We start from the raw sequence: 23013 nt of genomic DNA, 5'->3' as shown, positions 1-23013 counted from the left end.
AGTCATTTTTATCACAAACTGTACTGGCTTCTGATTTTTAAGTGGTTTTAATTGTGTTTTGCACTTATCTGTGAGCAATAAAATTTATTTTTAATTTTTGCTATATACAGTATCCATTGTGTGCCTCTATTATGCTCTCGTTTTTTGTTTTTTTTTGTATCAGTTGTTTCGTTTTTGAGATTTTAGAGCATCTCAGCACTTTCTATTGTTGTGTTCTACTTCTATTTTCAAACTACTTTTTTTTTTTAAATGCAGCTCTTTATTTTGGGAATTGTTCCATGTTCACATAGCCTAACTCCACAAGAGCATGTCCCATGAGAGGAAACCATTCCCATAGTATTCTGTATCCATTTTTAGCAAAAAAGGAAATATTCCTCACATTTATGAAAGGGGTTAAGCACCACTTTTTCACTGATGATTTGTCTTTAGGACAGGTCATCAATGTCTGATCGGTCGGGGTCTGACACCCGGCACCCCAGCAGATCAGCTGTTCACTGTGGCAGCAGCAGCCGGTCAGAACTGCTTGGTGGCGGAGCTGCTCCGGCCTCAGATAGTGGCCGCGGCAGGATAATACACATCCGCCTCCTATTGATTTGAATAGGAGGCGGATGTGCAGTACATAGCCACGGCCACTATAAGAAGAAGGAGCAGCTCCAGCTGGCAGTTGCTGCCGCTGCCACTAAGAATAGCAAATCGGCGGGGTGCCAGGTGTCGGACCCCGACTGATCAGACATTGATGACCTATCCTGAGGATAGGTCATCAATGAAAAAGTAGTGAACAACCTCTTTAACTATTAAAAGATCACTGAACTTTTACAAATAATGTGGCTTGGTCATAATCAACAAAAGTAAGTCATATTATAAACCATGTTTCTATTAAACAGAGTAAGTTAATTTGCGCTGGTCTGGTTGATCAAAGATAAGATAAAACTGGATGGAATAAAAATAATCTTTTATTTTATATATTAAGTAATAAAAAGTGTGTTTAAAAAATTATTAAAAATGCCATGCTCAGAGAGAGGAGATATCCCTAAGGATGGATGGTGACAGATTGGTTCCTCAGATGGATGATTTGTTCGAAAAATTTTAAGCACACTTTTTATTATTTAATTTATAAAATAAAAGATTCCTTTTATTCCAATCAGTTTTGTCTTATATTTGGTCAACTAGACCAGAGCGAATTAACTTACTCTGTCTAACCCCTTCATGCATTGACAATTTTGTGGTAATTGTCTTATCCGCAGCAGGTCTAATCGATCCACCTACCAGCGCCACTATATATATTCATTTAATGTTTCTTTTAAAGTAAACTGTCCTCTCCCTTAGATACAGTATACAGTAAATTTATTTACAAGCATACTACATCTCATGTGTAAGGTAAAGGCTTATTACCATCTGTAAATCATGGCTCGCTTTGTGACCTTATTCCATAACTCCTACTAACTTCTATCCTACTTGTGAGAAACAGAGTAACACAATAGAAGAAATGTTTACATTAAAAAATGACTTTTTATTTCATGATGGAACTGCTAAATTACTGTATTTTTCGGACTATAAGACGGACTCTTTTCCTCCAAAATTTTGGAGGAAAGTGGTGGGTGCGTCTTATAGTCCAAATGTACTATATTATACTGTTGCTGTGGATGGTGGGGGAGCCGTCCATGGGCATGTGAAGCACTGCATATTCATTCTCCTTAATAGTGGGCTCACAGTGTCAGCAGCAGCCGCTGGCTCCTGCAGCGGCTGGGCTATCGCGTGTGCCCGCTATTAAAGAGCATGAATATTCACTACTCCCATGGGCATAGGGAGTAGTGAATATCCATGCCCTTTAATAGTGGGCACACGCGATAGCCCAGCCGCTGCAGGAGCCATGGCTGTGGCTACAGTGTGCCCCCGCTATTAAAGAAAATTAATATTCACCCCTCTCCACACCCATAGCCTCGGCATGGAGAGCAACGACTATTCCGGGAGCTCATCTCACAGTGTGAGGGTGCATGGCAGTGACGTCATGCGCGACTCACACGGTGAGATCAGATGCTGGCAGCAGAACAGGATGCAGCGCTGGAGCAGAGAGGAGGTGAGTGGAATCCTTTATCTTTTTGTGTGGAGATGACTAGCCCAGGGGATGGGGATGACTCGGTACCCGGGCCTTTGCCTTGGGGATATCGCGATGGTCGGCTCCCGGGCCCATACCCTGGGGTCTCTCTTTAAAAGGGTGGATATTTATTAATTTTAAGAAAGAGTTCATGACGCCACCTGTGGCTTCTGGTGAGAATCACCAGCGCTGCGCAGTCCACTGAGGCCGATGATAAGGCAGCTCGATGGTATAGCTCCCCACAGGTGGAGCTAGGCCTCAGGGCAGCGTATGACGGGGTATGCAGGACAGGCGAGACCCAGCCGGGTCAGAGCAAGAACAGGGACAGACACGATAGTCACTTCAGTACCTTTTACTGATGGAAATTCAGGCACATCCCGGAGTACTGTAGGGTGAAGGGTGTATGTCAGGATCCTCCCCAATGAGCGGCTGTAGGGCCTCCTGTTTCTTGCCTCTGCGTAGTAAGTTTCTGACCTGCCTGGAGCTAGGCCTAATTTTGTCTCTGTCCTGCACTGGCTGACCTTGTGGTAGGGCCTTTTCTTGGAGTACACGCACCTTAGCTGCGGGCCTATGTGTCTCCTGGCTCTGTTACGTATCAATACTTTAGCGATCCTGGAACTTGTAGTTCTCCAGGGATTCCGGTTATGCCTTACTGGGTCTTAGAGATCCCGGTAAACTTCGGACCCGGTGTCCGGTAAATGCTTCTTCGGGGTGAGCTAGTTAAGCTCCTCTGCCCCCTATGTACTAACTCTCCACTCGCCTTCGGCCTACTTGGGCCCTCACTAGGCTACTCACACTAATGGCAGCTGGCCGCGCTTCACCGATCTTATGGCGCCGGCACACTTAAAGCTCACTACTCTGAGCTACAACTGAGTCTGGACTGTGCTCCACTGCAGACTAACCTCTCTCAGGCTTCTCTACTGCAGGAACTCTCTCAACAGACTTGGCTCTCTGTCGACTCCAGACTGAACTGCCTGGCTCCACCTTCCCTATTTATATCCCTAACGGGCTCCCTCTGCTGGTCTGAGGTGGAAGGTGGAGATGTGTGAATGTTTATGGGGGCCTCTTGTGGAGGAATCCATCAATGCATTCTTCTAGGATCTGTGATACCAAGCGCAGCGTGATGGGGATGAGTGGTGCCATGCATACTAAGATCAGGGGTGCCATACATACCAGGATGAGGGATGATGGGTGCCATGCATACCAGGATTGGAGATGATGAAATCATGCATATCAGGATGGGGATGAGGGATGGATGCCATGCATACCAGGATGGGGATGAAGGGTGCCATGCATACCAGGATTGGGGTTGAGGGGCCATGCATACCAGGATGGGGGTGAGGGATGCCATGCATACCAGGATGGGGATGAGGGATGCCATGCATACCAGGATTGGGGATCGAGGAGTGCCATGAATACCAGGATTGGGGTTGAGGGGCCATGCACACCAGGATGGGGATGAGGGATGCCATGCATACCAGGATGGGGATGAGGAATGCCATGCATACCAGGATGGGTATGAGGGGTGCCATGCATACCAGGATTGGGGATCAGGGGTGCCATGCATACCAGGATGGGGATGAAGGGTGCCATGCATGCCAGGATGGGGATGAGTGGTGCCATGCATACCAGGATGGAGATGAGGGGTGCCATGCATACCAGGATGGGGATAAGGGGTGCCATGCATACCAGGATGGGGTTGGGGGCCACATATAACAGGAAGGGGGGGCATATATACCAGGATGGGAGATATTAGTACAGAATTGGGGGACATTACCAATTAACAATGTCAGCAGCAGACCTCCTCCCCCATAACAGTGCATCATGACCACATTTTTTGCTTCAATTTTTTTTGCTATTTTCCTCCTCTAAAACCTAGGGGCGTCTTATAATCCGAAAAATATGGTATACAGAAGTTTAGAACCTCGCTACAGCATGTGTAAGAGATAACAATGAGTCTGCTTTAGTGAACAGGGTTGAGTTGCCTTACCAGGCAAAAGTGGAAGAAGAAGCAGATTTTTTATTTTATTTCACATTTGAGGGAATGCAGCAATATGAGGATTTAATAACTAATATGGCACGAATGCTTTCACTCCATGTTGTAGAGTTTCCTTAACTGTGGTATCTTATTAAATGTTGTACTAATGAATTGTTTGTCTCATGGTTATAGTGCCAAATGCATAAAATATATGCATATATTTATTATTTATAACTTAGTGATGTGAGCCCTACTCCTTTACCTCCAATAATTTTAACATGTCCCTTGTGCGTACATGTTCTTTGTAAAGTGTGTGTTAGAGTGTCCAGTAATAAAAGTTTACAATGAGATGCATTTTACTCTGATTGGTTATTGAATAGAGGTTTTCTTTTTGGTTTTCTTGTGTAGCAGCGCACTTGCACTCAGTGCTTTTTATTGACCACATATATTGTGATTGTGATTAGAATTACATGACGCACTTCTCTTCATATGGCTCTTTTATTTGTTTTCACAGACGCAGTTACTTACTGTGGCGTTGGTACTTGGGGACTTCCGATGGGTGAACAATAGATTGACCTTCAAAATAAAAAGAAGGATTTTTTTTTCATGGGGACTTTTTTGTAGAGGATTTATCATATAAAAACACATAGACACACAACTCGCACACACATATAGTATATAAATATATTTTCATTATATTTTTTACTTTTTTTAAATTTCCCCAAGAGATCATAAAAAATCTCTAAGGAATAGTGATGAGCAACGTACTCGGATAACGTATTAGCCGAGTATCTTGTAGTGCTCGGATAATATGTTCGAGTCACTGAGGCTGCATGATTTGCGGTTGCTAGACAGCTGCAACACATGCGGGGATTGCCTAACAAACAGGCACGTTATCCAAGCACGTTCGCTCATCACTAATAAGGAATTTATATTTTTTCTATATTGCTGTTCTTTCCCATTGGAACTGTGGGGCATCCAGAAGGAAAGAAGAGCCATACTGGAGTTCAGATTTTGTTGGAATGGTTTGAGAGTGCCATGTCATATTGGCAGAGACCTGTAAGTGCCAGAACAGTGGAACACCCCATAAGTGACCTTATTTTACAAACTACAACCCCAATGAATTCATCTAGGGGTGCAGTGAGCATGTTGATGCCACATGTGCCTCACAGAATTTTATACCATTGGGCGGTGAAAAAATAATAATTACATTTTTACCATTGAAATGTTGTTTTAGCGCCAAGTTTTTAATTTTTACAAGAGCTAATAGGAAAAAAGGGACCTCTCAGTTTATTGTGCAATTTCTCCTGAGTGCGCCAATATCCTACATGTAATGGGGAACTACTTTACAGTCACAATGGAAAGCTCAGAAGGAAAGGAGCGTCATATTATAGTGCAGATTTGGTTGTTATGGTTTGCAGGCGCAATGACTCACTAGACGGTCCCCTGAGGTGCCAGAACAGCAGACTCTCCATAAGTGACCCCATTTTACAAACTACACCTCTCAATGAATTCCTCTAAGGGTGCAGTGATCATATTGACACCACTGGTGAGACACAGAATTTTATACCATTGGACTGTGAAGAAAATATAATTACATTTTTACTACAAAAAAATAATTTAGCCCCAGATTTTAAATGTTCACATGGGGAAATGAGTAAAACTGGCAACAAAATTTGTCAAACAATTTCTACTGAAAGTGGCAATACTCCATATGTGTCTGTGCAGTACTGCTTAGCCACATGGCGAGACTCAGGAGGGACGGAGCGATATTGGACTCTTGGAGAATAAATTATTATAGAATAGTTTGCGGACTCCATATACAGAGCCCCTAAATGCTAGAAAAGCATAATCGCCCCTCAAGTGACTCCATTTTGGAAACTACACTTCTCTGGGAATTTATATACAGGTGTAGTGATGATTTTGACTCCATGTTTTTTTTTTTCAAAAAACAAGCAGCAGTGGATTTTGCAAATTGCAAATCTGCCATTGTAGTTCCCAGTACGTTGCAGTGCCCATACATTCTGTACAACACGTGCTTCTGGAGACATGGACCCCTAAAATAGGCAGGCTCTCATCACTAAAGAAATGTAGAAATGTCAAACATGTGGACACTAAATGTGGTTTAGGCCCACTATGGGGCTCAGAAGGGAGGGAGGAATTTGGATTTGGGAGTGCAGAATTTGCTGGATTTCTTTTTTCCAGAGTCTTTGTGCTACCAGTAATGTGGAAGCCCTCTATATTTCCATTAACAGATGACGGACCTGAGTTGGGATTTGATTTTTTTGTTGATTAAGTTGAAGCTTTTGTTGGGAACATTTTACATAACATTTTGGATCACGTTTATCCTGTGTTTTATGTCTAGCACTTACATCGATATTTCCATTTAAATCTCTGAGTGACGTAATTCAGATGACACCCCCAACGGATCCATTCACTGTAATGAGGCAGCAGAGTTACTCTGGGCTCCGTCTGGCCTCTGTTCAGTTGCATCCTTCTTTTCAGAGGTGCACAAAACCACAGCCGACCACGCTTTTATGTACGCTTAAAACGACAGACACCGCCGGATCATAAGCCACACAGCATCCACACAGCCTCCATCTGCCTCATTATAGGGAATCTTCCGCCGGGGGTTCCGTCTGAATCACGTATTTCTAAAATTTATTTAGAAACCCTAGTGTAAGCGCTCAGCGCAGAGCGCAGGATAAATGTGCGCCGAAAATGAACAAATCAACAGCAGATGAAAAATTAGTTTTATTTATTTTTTACGACGTTCCACATGTGGTATAAGTGATTAGGCAATTTTATTCTTCAGATCGGTGCAATTACAGTGATACCAGATTTATATTGGGTTTTTATGATTGACAGCTGTCACATACTAAAAAACGCTTTTTATTGCAAAAACAAGTTTTTGCATCGCCATATTTGAGAGCTATAATTTTCCTATTTATCTGCCGACAGAGTCATGTGAGGGCTTGTTTTTTGCGGGAATAGTTGATGTTTTTATTGGTGTCATTTTCGGGAATATAACATTTTTTGATCGCTTTCTATTCCGATTTTTGGGAGGCAGAATGAAAACCAGCAATTCAGGAATTGTGTTTTAACGTTTTTTTATGCTGTTCACTGTGAGGTAAAAGTGATAAGGCAGCTTTATTCTTCAGGTCAGTACAATTACAACGATACCGTATTTATACATTTTTTTTAAGTTGTTCCTGGTAGAACATCTACACGACTCTTTTGCGCAGTTAACACTCAAATTTTAGAAACAGTATTGCACACTGTGCTGTGCTGCTTCTTAAACTTCCATTAGTTTCTACTGTATATGAGTTAATACACATTGTGTACCTGCTGTATATTAGCTTCTGTCAAGAGCTCATGGTTAGAGATGGTGTAATTCGATTTACAGGACCCGGTCCAGCGACCACACCCTTGATCTGAGGTTGATGGACAGAAGCCCTACGAACCGCTCCCTTGTGACGGAATCCAGGGCTCTTCTCTTGATTAGCCAGCCTGGCATGTTGTGGCTTGATGCAAATGTGACATTATACCAGGCCAGCTAATCAAAAAAAGAGCTATAGATGTTTAATTTGTGTCATCTCTACTCATAGTATGCTGCTCTGGGGGCTTACACTTTTTTTTCCAAAGATATGGGAACTATTAGAGTTTTACTCACGGATAACTTGGTAAAGACTGTTGTTCCATTCGAACGTCATTCCCTGAAGATTTATTTTCCTCAGTTTCATCTCTGTGTAAAAAGAAAAGACAATACGTTTTGGAAACTTAAAGTGGTTTTCCTATCTCCAAGATCCTATCCCAATATGTATTAGGTGTAATAATAATAATAATAATAATAATAATAATAGTAAATACCTCCAATTAGAAATGTAGTATAGTATTTTTAATTCACTATGTCTCTTTCCTCATGCGCAGGCATTGCAGGACCTTAGGTGTCCATGGTTACGACCACTAGCGACTAGCTAACTGTCACTTTATCAGTGGTTGTAACCATGGATACCCAAGGTCCTGCAATGCCTGCACATGAGGAAAGAGATATAGCGAATCAGAAAAACTATACTACATTTCTAATTGGAGGTATTTGCTAATAATATTATTATTATTACACCTACTACATATTGGGATAGGATCTTGGAGATGGGAATACCTCTTTTAAGTAAATGCTCAGGACAATATTTACTGTTAATGGGGCATACACACACTACTTGTACTTATTACATATGAATTTTTGAATAATCATGCACAGCTGAGGTCGTAGCACAAGGTAACACAAAAGTAATGTTGTATACAGCTTTCCTTAAATCAAAATAATTATACAAAAACATATGGTACTGCTATAGAAGGTCAAAGTACTGTGCATGTTCCACAAGTGTAGCCTTGCAGCGCTGGGGTTCTGGGTTCACGTCCCACCAGGGACAACATCTGCAAGGAGTCTGTATGTTCTCCCCATGGTTCCCTTCCACATTCCAAAGACATACTGATAAGGAATTTACATTGTGAGTACCAGTGGGGGCAGGGAAGTTTATTTCTGAAAGGTGCTGTGGAATATGAGGTTGCCACACAAGCATAACTTTCTAAATTGAAAATACTGTAGTATATTTTATAAGTGAAAGGACAAGAGTCAGGACAAGAAAGTGAACTCCATATAGAGTCATTCCAGTTTTTATCTAAACATGATACTGTGCAAGATAGAGAATATAACACTTTCTTAATTAAGCTAGTTGGCACATGCTTAATTTAACGTCACTTACCCTACAACCTGCACTACAATAGCAGTTGGCTTATAGCCACTACCACAGCTTGTAGGCTCTGTAGGATTGAAAAGAACAGAAATTAGAGCTATAACATACACAACATGATCTACTCTTTTGGATACATAGGATATGGGTTGTTAAAAACTGTAAAAATTCAAAATAATTCATATACATGTCAACAATGTTAACCTCAACACTCAGCTAAGCTCTATCCGTTCATCCCTCCATCCATTATCCAATCTGATTTATGTACAGCAAAGAAAATGTTTGCATACCTATTCCTTATATAAGTACAGTTATATAGAGTACAATTGTATATGTCAATATTTGCCAGCACAGTTTTGTTAGAGATCGTCAAGCCAGAGCATTAAATGGCTGAGTCTTTACACGCCTGTGGAATTATGATGTTTTTGTTAATATGTTCTCTAATTATTAAAAACATCTTCCTAATTAATCACAGACCGAGATCGGAAACAACACATCATTCACTGCTGTAGACTCAGTGCCAATCCATCTGTAGTGTATGGACACCATTATTTATGTGAGACAGAGAAGTGCGGACCACAAAGGGACTGGGCTAGAATAATATTTAGGCCTTTCTCCCCATATCTATCTACCTATCTATATCTATCTATCTATCTATCTATCCATATCTATCTATTGTGGTGCAGCGGCATTGCTATAATGATCTAGTATGTCTGTTTATGCTATTTCCTCCCCCTCAGGTGACTGGTCACATGAGTGTGACATAGCTCAGGTCCTGTGCGCACAGAATGTCTGTCTGATCACATTACTGTGACATCAGCAAGGTCCTGTCTGTGTGTGTGTGTGTGTGTGTGTGCTACAGGATATATAAACCCTGGGTGATTTGAGAGAGAGGCATGAGGCCTGTTCCCGTGTGTGTGGGACACCGGTTTTGTGTGAGGCCTAGTGAGGCCGAGTGAAGCCTGGCAGCCTGAAAGGCCGAGACTGGATCCTGTGAGTGGATGCTAGTGGCCTTGGAAGGTAGAAGCTTGCTGAAGATTCCTGAAAGGCGCAGGCTGGATGTTGTGAGTGTGAAAGACATACCAGTAGCCTAAGAGGGAGCGTCGGCTAGAGACCAACACCTGGGAAGCCGCAAAGCCACAGTGGTGGCGTATGAAACGGACTGCAGCAGCTAAACCCGGCAAAGGTAAAACACTATGGACATTGATATGGACATTGCTATGCTATTACCTTGCGGAAGGCTGTAACTGGAGCCAAGTGGGCCTGTCTGCCACTGGAGGCTCCTGAACATTATATATATGTGTGTCGGCGTGCCACTGAGTTGGACCCGGTGAGATGCGAGTTTATGAAGTAATAAACTGCGGCATTGTGGAAAACTGGAGAGACATTGCACGTGTGCTTTGATTTTACCCGGTGCAGCGAGTATCCCCCATTATGATGACTAGCGCTGCCTTACATGTGGCGGAGAATGCGGGCAACTGCAGTCCGGTTGCTAGTGGCAACTGAAGCCTGGTTGCTAGGGGCAATGGCACAGGACGACGAGTGTGGATACAAGCATCTTGCTGTGGCTCACGAAGATTAAAAGTATCTGGCTGCAACTCGGCGGGGTTGCGAAGATTGGCGTCGCATTCAAACCTGGTTTGCTGTGGCTCGGCGGGGCTCACGAAGTTTAAAGCATCTGGCTGCGACTCGGCGGGGTTGTGAAGATTATCCTCGCACTCAAACCTGGTTTGCCTGTGGCTCGGCGGGGCCACGAAAATTTTCCGGGAAGAGCGGTGAAGTTCGAGTGTGAACAGCATACCGCGATGGCTGTGAGCAAAGCAGCAGATGTGTCTGGAGTTATTGAGCGATTGAGGGGCCGGTTGGGACCGGAGAAGGTATTTGAGAAACTTTTACAGGACATGGTGCAGGAACCGCAGAAGCTGTGGGCACCATATAGAATGGCGGCAGTGGACCATTCTGTGAACTCTTCGGGGGCGCCAGTATTGTCCCAGAGTGCCCGGGGAGGTGGTAAGAGCTGTTGTGAACTAAGTCCTAAGACTATTGCTGTTTTTTTTTGTGAAAATTCCCCTGCCGGGGTGGTTGTCCAAAAGGGGGCGGAGTCTCAAAAGGGGGCGGATTTTCACAAGAGCATGTGTAGCACCCTGAGGATTCGGCTGCTACAGGGGTATTGCACCTCAACCCAGAGGTGTGATATTCCACTCCCGGGTAAGGAAGGAGTGTGGAACTGAGCTCGGTAGGCTGCATGCACTACACACATCCCATTTCCGAGGAGCAGACCGACGGTACTCCCACTTAGAAATGTGCAGGTACGACCGAGTCTGTTCCTGGCTGGAGTGGGAGGGGGGTGGTACATCCCAAGTAGTGTAGGGGCAGATAGGGGGAGCAGCCTGGGTAAAGATAGGAGCTCATTGGGTGCTGGTCACCTGAGCTCACACATAGAGGGTGTATATAAGGTGGGCACCAACTAAGAACAGGGTCAGTTGCAGAGAGAAAGTCAGCGAGCAGAGGAGAAGAGAGACCCAGAGTGAGAGAGGAGAAGAGAGAGAGACCCAGAGGGGGAAACAGAAGAAAAGGACTCCAAGAACCCAACTTAAATCCCCGGGTGAAGAGTCGGCACAGGGTACCGGAACCCAAGCTGGTGGGGGCAAAAACACACCCCAGCCAGAGACCGGAGACCGTGGGCAGCGTTTGCCACGGTCACCCACCACATCCACCACGAAGGCATACCACGAGGAGGGTCAGGGAACCCAAGGCCAAGGGTCTCCCAACAGAAGGCCCGAGGGAGCTGGACCTGGGTGGATCAATAGTGGGGACGGCCAGAGAAAGGACAGAAGGAAAGCTCAGGGTCACGCTCCGGACTTATTTGGGAGTTGGCTGGATCCAGAACCTGGTGGACGCAGCACGGCTCGGGAGGTCACTCGAAGCTGGAGTGACCAGAACATCAGCAGTGAGTAAACATCCTAAACTGCATAACCCGACTCTGTCTCTGATTGCCGTCTACACTGCATCACCACAACTCCCATCCTCTGCACCTGATCCCCCTGAGGCTATACCCCACCCGTTGGGGGTTATATCACCAAAGCTGCACCTACACCACCAGCCTCAGCGGACCCTGCTGCAGCGGCGGCCATAGTGACCGCAACACAACGGGTGGCGTAGTCGACATTAAGAACTTAGTAACATCTGTAGGACTGCCACATACAACTCAGTTTGACACCCTGGGCACGGACCGGGTCACAGCCACTCGGAAGACTACAACTCCCATCTGATCCGGCTCCGGATATTCCCCCTAAAGAATATGGCCCAGGGGGCGCGTCACATGGAGTGTAGAAAACTGAAAATTGTTACTGGTTGTGGGTTGGTACCCCCTAAAAATGACAATTGGACCGTTGATAACTGGGTGACTCCAATGGAGGGGGTTGACGTCAAGGTGGGAGGTGACCTGTTAGTCCACAACACCAGGGGGAATGACACAGACCCCGTAGCTGACGGTGACACTACGGAAGTAGAAGGAGAGGTCAGTCAGGAGGGGATAGACGAGGTGAGAAAGTCCCCCTCGCGTCGACAGCGCAGGGGCCACAAAAAGGTTGCTCCTGTAGTCTTGACTGAAAGTGAAAATAAAGAAAATGTAATGGTGTGTGCCATTGTTTCAAGTGTGGATCCTCTTTTAGAAGAAGAGGAGGTGACGTTGGCAGTAGCAACCTCCGGTACGGTACCGAGTCAGAAGGATCTGACAGCCCTGAAAGAGGAGGCGGCCAGTTGTGACCAAGAGCTGGAGCCAATCAGGCAGCAGTGTCAGAGTGAGGTGCAGCAACTATGTGGAAACCTGGAGATCGTGTCCTCAGACCAGCAGGGCCTGGAGTCTGAAAGGCAGAAATTGTACCAGGTTATGAGGAATTTACAGTGAGACCTGGAGGGAAACAACGAGGAAATTAACCAGTGGAAGGAAATTTTCTACGAAGTTAAGGAGGACCGCCGCAAAATCAAGGGAGAGGTTTTGCAGTTAAAGCTTGAGAAGGAGACGCGGCAGGATGGAGTTTCTGGACGTGATCAGGAACTAGAACGACTGCGCGCACAGTTCAACCAGGAGCTGTGTGACTCCAAAGAGGAGTATGGTGAACTCATGAGGGAGCTGCAGCAATTCCAGGACCAAGTAAAGCCTCTAATGCAGGAGAAGGAGCGGCTGGAGGACTCTCTGTACCAGCGAGACCAAGAAGCAATAAAAGTTGAAGTGTCTGGTCACAACCATGAGGCAGAAAAGAGGCATGAAAAGTTCAGTGAGGAACTGCAACGAGTTAAGAGAGATTATGAGGACCTCCTCAAGGTTAAAGAAAAACTAGAGGAGGATAAGGCGGATGCAGAGCAAGTGCGCCAAGTGGTTGAGACCACTCTGCAAGACACCCGTGATGAAAATGGGGATCTCCGCAGAAAGACCTTAGGTCTGAAAGCTCAGGTGAAGGAGCTGCAGACGTGTTGTGATAATCTCCAGAGGGCAGAGACGTGCCTTAAAGAAACAGTCAGCAAGATGGAAGCTGAGCGGGAAAAGATGATGGAGTCCATCAGAAAAGCCACAGACCAGGGCCAGGAGTTGGCCACTGGAGATGGGAGGTATGAAGTAGATACCTCCTCGAGTGATGTGAGCTCGGCTGATTCGTGGATGTAGGAGCCGAGATCAAGGAGCTCAAGGAGTTGCTACAAGCCCAGTGGACGCAAGAGAAGCTTGAGAGACTGGCTATTGAGAGCCGAGTGGGCGCATTGGAGACAGAGAGGTCTGAGAGAACTCTACTGTTAAAAGAGCAGTTGAAGCAGGAAGAGCTTCAGAGATGGGCCGCTGAGAGGAGAGTGGCGGAACTAGAGGAAGAAGTTTCCGGGCTCAAAAGTCGCCTGATTGAATATCACTCAGTGAACGAGGCCTCCTGGGAGAAGGGAAAAGGCAAACAAGTGACACTCACTCCCTTAGACCATGAGAAGGTGGACCTGAGTAGAGCTAAGAGAGTGTTAACAAATGATCGTTTGGAGACTACTGGTGAGACCGAAACGTCTCGGTACAAATGCCTCATAGATGTACCTGAGGATTTGAGGGAAGAATGCACCAATGAGTCCGTGCATGACCAGTTTAAGAAGGCCGTGGGAGCCTGTAAGGTGTACTCGACCTCAGAAGGGAAACAGCTGGTGGTCCTGTCCACGACCGAAGTCACAGTGAAGAGGGTGGCGATCCTAAGTGACATACAATGGCGATGTATTCGCACGAAGCGGTTTCTCCGGTTGAAGACGGAACAAGCCGCCAGACAACTGGAGCTGATGAGAAAAGCTCACAGTCTGCGGGAAGAGGTCATCCGGGTGCCTCATGTTCTGGTGAGCAAGCTTGTTGGGAGAAATGGTCGAGCCATGCAGATAATGGTCAAGAAGTCTTGTGTGGTGAAAGTAAGCAGCCCACGTGATCGTCAGGACTGGATACCAAACGAAGACGGTATGGTGTCATTTTCCGCGGTAGGAACAGAAGAAAGCCTGGAATATGTGCGCATGCTGGTGGCGTACCGAGTGACCTACCTGCGAGAGGTGGAACAGTTAAATCTTGCTAGACTGCGAGTGGATAGACAGCATCATCTGAGTAGCAGAAGATGGCAGCCGTCTAGAAATTGTGAGGCTAGACAGAGAAAGGGCCCCCTAAATAACAGAATAGCTGAAGTTGGGGACCTTTCAAGATGTCCTGAGAGTAGTGGGTGTGGGATTAGAGGTAGTGAGACCTCCAGTGACTCAGTTGGGTGGCCCATACAAACGACCCAATAGAGTGCGGGACAGTACGGAGTCGAACCGAACCTTAAATACCAGAGCATGTGAGTCACACTGCTGTATGGACCGCTGGGAGCGGGGGAGACCTGACAGGGTTTCGGCTGACCGCTGGGAGCCGGGGAAGTCTGACAAGTTTACGACCCGAAAATGTGACTTGACGAAGTCAGTGACAATGGCAGATAGTAGGTCCCTGAGGAATGGGCTAATGTCGTTGACTAATGTTCCAGGGGCTGAGCGGCGCAATTGTCAAGTACAGAGTCTCTATGTGAACTGTGGGTTATAAACTGTTTGTGTATTATGTGTTCAACCCCACAAGTTTGAACAGAGGGGGGGAATATGTGGTGCAGCGGCATTACTATAATGATCTAGTATGTCTGTTTATGCTATTTCCTCCCCCTCAGGTGACTGGTCACATGACTGTGACATAGCTCAGGTCCTGTGCGCACAGAATGTCTGTCTGATCACATGATTGTGACATCAGCAAGGTCCTGTCTGTGTGTGTGTGCTACAGGATATATAAACCCTGGGTGATTTGAGACAGGTGTTGAGAGAGACATGAGGGGCGTGCGTGCGTGCGTGCGTGCGTGCGTGCGTGCGTGCGTGCGTGCGTGCGTGCGTGCGTGCGTGCGTGCGTGCGTGCGTGCGTGCGTGCAGCCTGGCAGCCTGAAAGGCCGAGACTGGATCCTGTGAGTGGATGCTAGTGGCCTTGGAAGGTAGAGGCTTGCTGAAGATTCCTGAAAGGCGCAGGCTGGATGTTGTGAGTGTGAAAGACATACCAGTAGCCTAAGAGGGAGCGTCGGCTAGAGACCAACACCTGGGAAGCTGCAAAGCCACAGTGGTGGCTTATGAAACGGACTGCAGCAGCTAAACCCGGCAAAGGTAAAACACTATGGACATTGATATGGACATTGCTATGCTATTACCTTGCGGAAGGCTGTAACTGGAGCCAAGTGGGCCTGTCTGCCACTGGAGGCTCCTGAACATTATATATATATGTGTGTTGGCGTGCCACTGAGTTGGACCCGGTGAGATGCAAGTTTATGAAGTAATAAACTGCGGCATTGTGGAAAACTGGAGAGACATTGCACGTGTGCTTTGATTTTACCCGGTGCAGCGAGTATCCCCCATTATGATGACTAGCGCTGCCTTACACTGTCTATCTCTCTGTCTATCTCTCTGTCTATCTCTCTGTCTATCTCTCTGTCTATCTCTCTGTCTATCTCTCTGTCTATCTCTGTCTATCTCTGTCTATCTCTCTGTCTATCTCTCTCTCTATATAGGATATGGATGTCACACTTTATGTCGTCCGTGTGCACGTGTGAGGTATGTATTGTCATCCATGCTGCCTGATAAAAAAGGACATGTCTACGTGTGAGTCACATGTGAGGATCACCATAGATTTTAATGAGTGTGCATGTTGATACTTCTCCGGTAAGTGTGAAAACAGACGGCACACGGACGTGTGAAGGGGGCCTAAGGCTGTGCTTGCATATTGCATGTCAACAAATTTTGTAAGGGCTTCACTGGCATATATGCTCTGATGCCAGAGAATCGGGACGACTATGCTAATGACACTCGGATCAAACTCTGTCAGAGATTGATCCAAGTGTCTTCTGAGTGTGATCCTATTCTCTTGCATGAGAAAATCACAGCACAAGTGCGGAGAAGATGGAGAACTTAATTTCTCCATCTTCTCAATTGTCTCTGTGCGCGTACATCGGACTGCAATTGGATGACATCCGAGTGCAGTCTGATGTTTCACACGCACCCATAGACTTGAGTGGGTGAGTGCGATCTGATTATCGGATACACTCGAAGCATGCTGAGATTGCTTTCTCATGACAAACAATCTCAAGATCGGCACTGTCCCGTAGTATAACACTGGGCAGAGTGCTATCCGATAAAACATTGGCTAGCACTCAGCCTTTTTATACGCCAGTGTGAGCGAGCCCTTAACCTTATTGTGGCTGCACTTTGGCCACAATTTGTGAGTGCAGACTAAAGCACAATCTAAAAGCTTATTCGCACATCAGTATTTGGTCAGTATTTTACATTAGTATTTGTATGCCAAAACCAGGAGTAGAACAATCAGAGAAAAACTATAATTGAAAGATTGACACCTGTTCTTGGCATAAAAATACAGATGAAAAAATACTGATGTGGGAATAAAACCTAATAGATAGTAGGAAACAATATTATTTGCTGATAAGACTAGAGCTACAAGGAGACTCTATTTAGTCCTACTTAGTGATCTTAGCGTTGAAGTGATCATTGCTGTATTCATGTGGATTGTATTCTTTGAAATAATTCAGTAGCGCTACAAACAAGCTCAGGATGGCACTGGCTGCACATATGTCTGACCCGGCTGCTAAGGCTATAGAGAGTTTTTTGGATGAGGTGGTCAGGTAATAAATCCCTTCCAACAAATTTGCGTCTGACGTTAAATTAGGTAGAGAACCCATGAAATATTTACCCCGCTTTCAGGCAGCTGTTCTCCTAAATAATTCTTTATAATAATTCTTATTTAAAATGACTGAAATGGTCACGTACTTTTATAGTATTTGTCAAAGGCATTATCTTTTCTCCCTTTCTTGTATAGATATGTCAGCTGTTTCAAATCTTTTACCCGGTCACCCAAAGAAATGATCTGAAGATCTCTAGCACCAAATGGTTGAATATTTTGAATCTGTCCAGAACCTGAAACAAGCAAGAAAAGATTAAAAGAAACGTACACATCTTAAGGCCAGGGTCAGACGAGCGAATGAAAAATCGTCTGATTTTCATCCAGAAAACTCAAAAACTCAGTTGATTTTCTTCTGTATTGTCATCCATATTCCATGTTTTACATCCACGTTGCCTCTGGATTTATACATGCACAGTATAAAATGTACACGATCATATATAGTTTCCTAGGTTAATAATGGCAATGTATCTATAAAATGCAATATAGATGATCCATATGGGATCAGATTATTTTTGCGCTCCCATAGATGTAAATAGGCGAGCCTCATCTGAAGTACAGAAGACAATAGTGCATGCTGCAATTTTTTTCACATGGACAATGAAAAACTCTGATCTGAACAGCCTTACTGAATAACATTGGCAGGAGAGCTGTGAGCGGGCTATCTGGTTTTAACTCGCACAACACACATCCCTGTAATACGTTTGCCTGAACAAACTCTAAATGTCACAGAAGAAGAATGTAGTAAAGTGTGAATTTCTGGTATTTTTGTATCTAGTTTTCATTTGCAGTTTATTAGATTTTAAGATAAAGAAATAACAGTATACAAAAAGATCCTTATGTATCAGATAAGATTATTAACACCGATCAGATCGCTGTAAGCCAAACACAAGATCCGGTGAAGTAAACCAATGTGCAGGGACAATTTTAAAGGGGTTTTTCCACGAACAAAGTTGATTTTAATGAAAACATCTTTGAATAATAATAATTTCCACAGTTGGATGTGTTTTAAATAAAATGTTCCTGTGCTGAGATAATCCTATAAATGTGCCCCTGCTGTGTACTGTGTAATGGCGGTGTCTGACCATACAGGGACATACATGGTCTGATCATACCACATCTCCTGGGCAGGGAAGGAAGAGAATATACAGACATTACAGCAAGGGGTCGCAAAGAATTCTTTCTTTCAGGTAAAACATTGCTTAAAAACAGGCAGTGAAATGTTTTGCCTCACAGAAAGAATCCCTGTGATCCCCTGCTGTAATGTCTATATACTTTTTTGCCACACACATACACATATTTGGTATTGCTGTGTTCAGAATCCCCTGATCTATCAATATAAAAAAAAATAATTAATCCAATCGGTAAACAGCGTAACAAGAAAAAAAATCCAGGATTACGTTTTTTTGATCGCCGCAACATTGCAATAAAGGGCGATCAAAACATTGCATCTACCCCAAAATGGTATCAATAAAAATATCAGGTCGGCGCGCAAAAAATAAGCCTTCACCCGGCCCCAGATAACGAAAAATGGAGACTCTACAGAAAATCAGAAATCAGAGTCTCAGAAAATGGCGCCATTTTTTTTTTTTATAGCAAACTTTGGATTTTTTTTTTACAACTTAAATAAAAAAGAACCTATACCTATATGTTTGGTATCTACAAACTCGCAATGACCTGGAGAATAATAGTGGCAGGTCAGTTTTAGTATTCAGTGAACATAGTAAAAAAAACAACAACCAAAAAACAACTGTGGAGTTGCATTTTTTTGCAATTTCACTGCACTTGGAATATTTTTCTCATTTTCCAGTACAAGATATGGTAAAACCAATGGTGTCGTTCAAAATTACAACTTGTCCCGCAAAAAATAAGCCTTCACATGGCCATAACTACTGAAATATATAAAAGTAATGGCTCTGGGAAGAAGGAGAGCAAAAAACTAAAATGCAAAAACGGAAAATGCTCCCGTCATGAAGGGGTTAAGGCTGTGTTCCCACGATGGGCTTTTGATAAGTCTTTGTGACGCGCCCCTGGGCCTGTGTCGCGCTGCGTTGCGCACGCGGGAGCTTACCCGGAGCCGGATCTTTTGAGGGTTGTAGTCTCGTGGCGGTGACCCGGTCCGTGCCCAGGGAGTCAAACTAAGTGGCGGTCTATTAGCAGTGGATGTTGGATGACTACGCCACCCGTTGAATGCAGCTTTGGAGCTGCCGCTGCAGGGCAGACCGCTGAGGCCGGTGGAAGGATGGTGCAGCGGGGATGGTATAACCCCCAACGGGAGGGGTATGGCCTCAGGGCAGCCGACGTGGATGATGGGGGTAGCAGGAACCACTCAGAGACGATGCGGTGTAGTTCAGGGTCTTTACTGGTGACAAGGATAGACCCTCCCGGAGTACTGGCTAGCGGTTGGGGCCTGGTCAGTCCTTGAGCAGATGGGATCTCCCCTGGCCAGGCGGAGTTGTAGGCCTCCCAAACTAACGATACTCTTCTGGCTACCTTGCTAGAAGCGAGTATAAGTAGCCCACGTCCCTGAGTGTACCGTGTGGTGCTCACCCGTATGGCCGGTGACTCGGGGCCTTCTAGTAGCTTCCGCTCCACGACGGCGGTGCTGGTCCCATGCGTGTGACCGTGCCTTCGGGTTTCTTGGCCAGAGGACCTGAAATCCCCTGCCTGACGGATTCTGCTGCTGGGTAGGAGTTAGTCCCCACAGCCTCGGACTCCGGGTCCGGTAAGAAATCTTCTCAGTCAGGGCGAGCTCTGCAGCTGCCAGCCCCTGACTCTTTGTAACACTGCTCCCACAGAGCTCCTGTTGTTTCTTCCTATGCTGCTTCTCTTCTCTACTTCTGGCATGGCCCAGGAGCTGGGCCCAGCCGGAGCCACAGCTCCCTGTCAGCCCTCCTGGCTGAACTCTCCCTCTCAACTCTCTAACCCTGCCTCAGCCCCAGGTTTATATCGGGGAAGTCCTTCCCCTCCCAGGACTGGGCAGGAGGTGTGGCATGCATAGGATTCCTGACCAAGAGACCTCCCACCTGCTCTCAGACATAACATTGCCGTTACTGTGGAAACCAGACCCCTGGGGTGCCACATTCCCCCCTAGTGAAATTTAGTACTCCGGGACTAAACATATTTTTAGAAAAACATAACAAGGTATAAACAATAATAATACAATAAGAAAAACACATAAAGATGGTTACGGCGTGTCCGCAACCGGGTGCAGTCTTTGAAGAAAACAAAGGTGTCCATTTCACCAAAACAGTGAGACGTAACCAGGTAGGGGTCTGTCCTGCCCCGAGTCCTTAACAGTCTTTTAGTCCATCCTGGGTTACGCTCCACTAACTGTACAAAGGATTCCCGGTAAATCCACCAAGGACTCCTATAAATTACTAGAAACACATAATTATTTACAGGATATGGCCGCTCTCAGTCCTCGGCCAGTGGGGATAAGGATTGGCTGCTCACAGTCCTCAGCCTGGTAAGGGATAGGGGATGGCTGCTCACAGTCCTCAGCCTGGTAAGGAATAGGGACACACGGGGAACAATTCACTAATCCCAACGGGGACCATATTTTAATTAGCAGCAGTCCTTGTACCCTAACGGGTAACTATTTACAGCTCTTTATTCACGCTACTTCCCTTCAGTAGCTATGTCCTCTTTGTGCTCCCTCCTGAGGGTAGTCCTCAGACCCGTCCGGGTCCTCTTGGCTTTCCTCGTATTGGTAGTACTGCAGCTCCTCCTCGGTTAGCTGGGTTAGTATCTCTGCGACAGTCCTCCTCCCAGGTGGCCAGGACTTTACCCCCCTTTGGGCTGCCCCGGTTAATTGGGCCACCAGGATGCTCACTTTTTGCTCCTCTGTGAGGGGGTACACCTGGAAGAGGCTATCCAGCTTTTCTCTAAAGTCATGCAGGGTATGTGACTCCCCTGAGTACTGGGGTAGCCAGGCTGCCCCCGGGATATAGGGCATGGTGAAAGGCATGACCGCAACAGCGGTGGCGCTGGCGGGGGTTGAAGCGGTGAAGCTCTCCTCCGTATGCGGCATCCTTCTCCCCCCCTAGTGGACCGTGGCCTACCTTGCGATGATCCTCTTCCGTAGGCCGCGGCTCCGCAGTGGATCGTCAGGGTTGAGGACCTTCCGTCGCGCTCCTGTGACGTCGGCGTCTGCTGGGCTCCTTCCAGGACCTTACGCAACGTCCGGACGTGAGGCGGGGCTTCAGTTCTCGCGCGCTTTCGGAGTCCACGCCCCTCTTCTTCCCGCGCGGCGTCCTCAAGATGGCGTCCAATGGCGGGAAAACTCCACGTATGGCGGGAAGAAGGCCGAAGATGGCGCCGGATGGCGGGAAAACTCCACCGATGGCGGGAAGGAAGCGGAAGATGGCGCCGGATGGCGGGAATCTTCACCACAGGTAAGTTTGAACAGTCTTTTTCAGGCACGCAGTACCCGGTGGTTGCGGGCACGAGATCCTGCCGACTACGCCAAAAGTTGACGCGCCCCTGGGCCTGTGTCGCGCTGCGTTGCGCACGCGGGAGCTTACCCGGAGCCGGATCTTTTGAGGGTTGTAGTCTCGTGGCGGTGACCCGGTCCGTGCCCAGGGAGTCAAACTAAGTGGCGGTCTATTAGCAGTGGATGTTGGATGACTACGCCACCCGTTGAATGCAGCTTTGGAGCTGCCGCTGCAGGGCAGACCGCTGAGGCCGGTGGAAGGATGGTGCAGCGGGGATGGTATAACCCCCAACGGGAGGGGTATGGCCTCAGGGCAGCCGACGTGGATGATGGGGGTAGCAGGAACCACTCAGAGACGATGCGGTGTAGTTCAGGGTCTTTACTGGTGACAAGGATAGACCCTCCCGGAGTACTGGCTAGCGGTTGGGGCCTGGTCAGTCCTTGAGCAGATGGGATCTCCCCTGGCCAGGCGGAGTTGTAGGCCTCCCAAACTAACGATACTCTTCTGGCTACCTTGCTAGAAGCGAGTATAAGTAGCCCACGTCCCTGAGTGTACCGTGTGGTGCACACCCGTATGGCCGGTGACTCGGGGCCTTCTAGTAGCTTCCGCTCCACGACGGCGGTGCTGGTCCCATGCGTGTGACCGTGCCTTCGGGTTTCTTGGCCAGAGGACCTGAAATCCCCTGCCTGACGGATTCTGCTGCTGGGTAGGAGTTAGTCCCCACAGCCTCGGACTCCGGGTCCGGTAAGAAATCTTCTCAGTCAGGGCGAGCTCTGCAGCTGCCAGCCCCTGACTCTTTGTAACACTGCTCCCACAGAGCTCCTGTTGTTTCTTCCTATGCTGCTTCTCTTCTCTACTTCTGGCATGGCCCAGGAGCTGGGCCCAGCCGGAGCCACAGCTCCCTGTCAGCCCTCCTGGCTGAACTCTCCCTCTCAACTCTCTAACCCTGCCTCAGCCCCAGGTTTATATCGGGGAAGTCCTTCCCCTCCCAGGACTGGGCAGGAGGTGTGGCATGCATAGGATTCCTGACCAAGAGACCTCCCACCTGCTCTCAGACATAACATTGCCGTTACTGTGGAAACCAGACCCCTGGGGTGCCACATTTGAAACTGTGTATTTTCGCTGCATCAAAAATGCAGCGTCTTAGGCTACGTTCTCACAATGAGCTTTTGGTGAGTTTTTCACGTTGCATAAAAAATGCAAGTAACCTTTTTACTTAATACCGTAGGTGCAGAAATGCTGCAGAATGTCTGCAACATCAAACACTCAGCAAAAACTAATTGTGGGAATCGCAGCGTCTTACAGTTCCAACAAAGTGGATGGGATTTATAGAAATCTCCTGCCCACTGTGATTTTTTTTTACTTCGCGTTAACTGACCTGCGGTGCGTGTTTCAAATCCGCAACATGTCAATTTCTCTTGCGGGTACTCTGAATTTTATGTGCAGATTTTTCCCATAGACTTGCATAAGTTGCAGAAAATCCAAAGGTAAAA

At 46.5% G+C, this 23013-nt stretch overlaps 1 protein-coding gene across 1 annotated transcript in view; it reads right to left on the bottom strand.

Moving 5' to 3' along the window:
* The window catches only part of STAT6 (signal transducer and activator of transcription 6), a 202675-nt gene that overhangs the window by 12310 nt on the left and 167352 nt on the right, over positions 1-23013 (bottom strand). The window contains exons 16-19 of the mRNA XM_073663346.1: positions 17174-17320; positions 8840-8897; positions 7747-7818; positions 4602-4649 (exon numbers count right to left, since the gene is read on the bottom strand). Coding sequence (XP_073519447.1) covers positions 4602-4649; positions 7747-7818; positions 8840-8897; positions 17174-17320 — 325 coding nt within the window. The remainder of the gene's footprint in view (positions 1-4601; positions 4650-7746; positions 7819-8839; positions 8898-17173; positions 17321-23013) is intronic.

This window comes from Phyllobates terribilis, unplaced genomic scaffold, assembly GCF_046119375.1.
Source record: "Phyllobates terribilis strain yellow unplaced genomic scaffold, ASM4611937v1 Scaffold_2__4_contigs__length_985480577, whole genome shotgun sequence".
NCBI classification, from domain to species: domain Eukaryota; kingdom Metazoa; phylum Chordata; class Amphibia; order Anura; family Dendrobatidae; genus Phyllobates; species Phyllobates terribilis.
The sequence above is the reverse complement of the archived record's forward strand: the minus strand, read 5'-3'. Positions and strand labels throughout refer to the sequence as shown.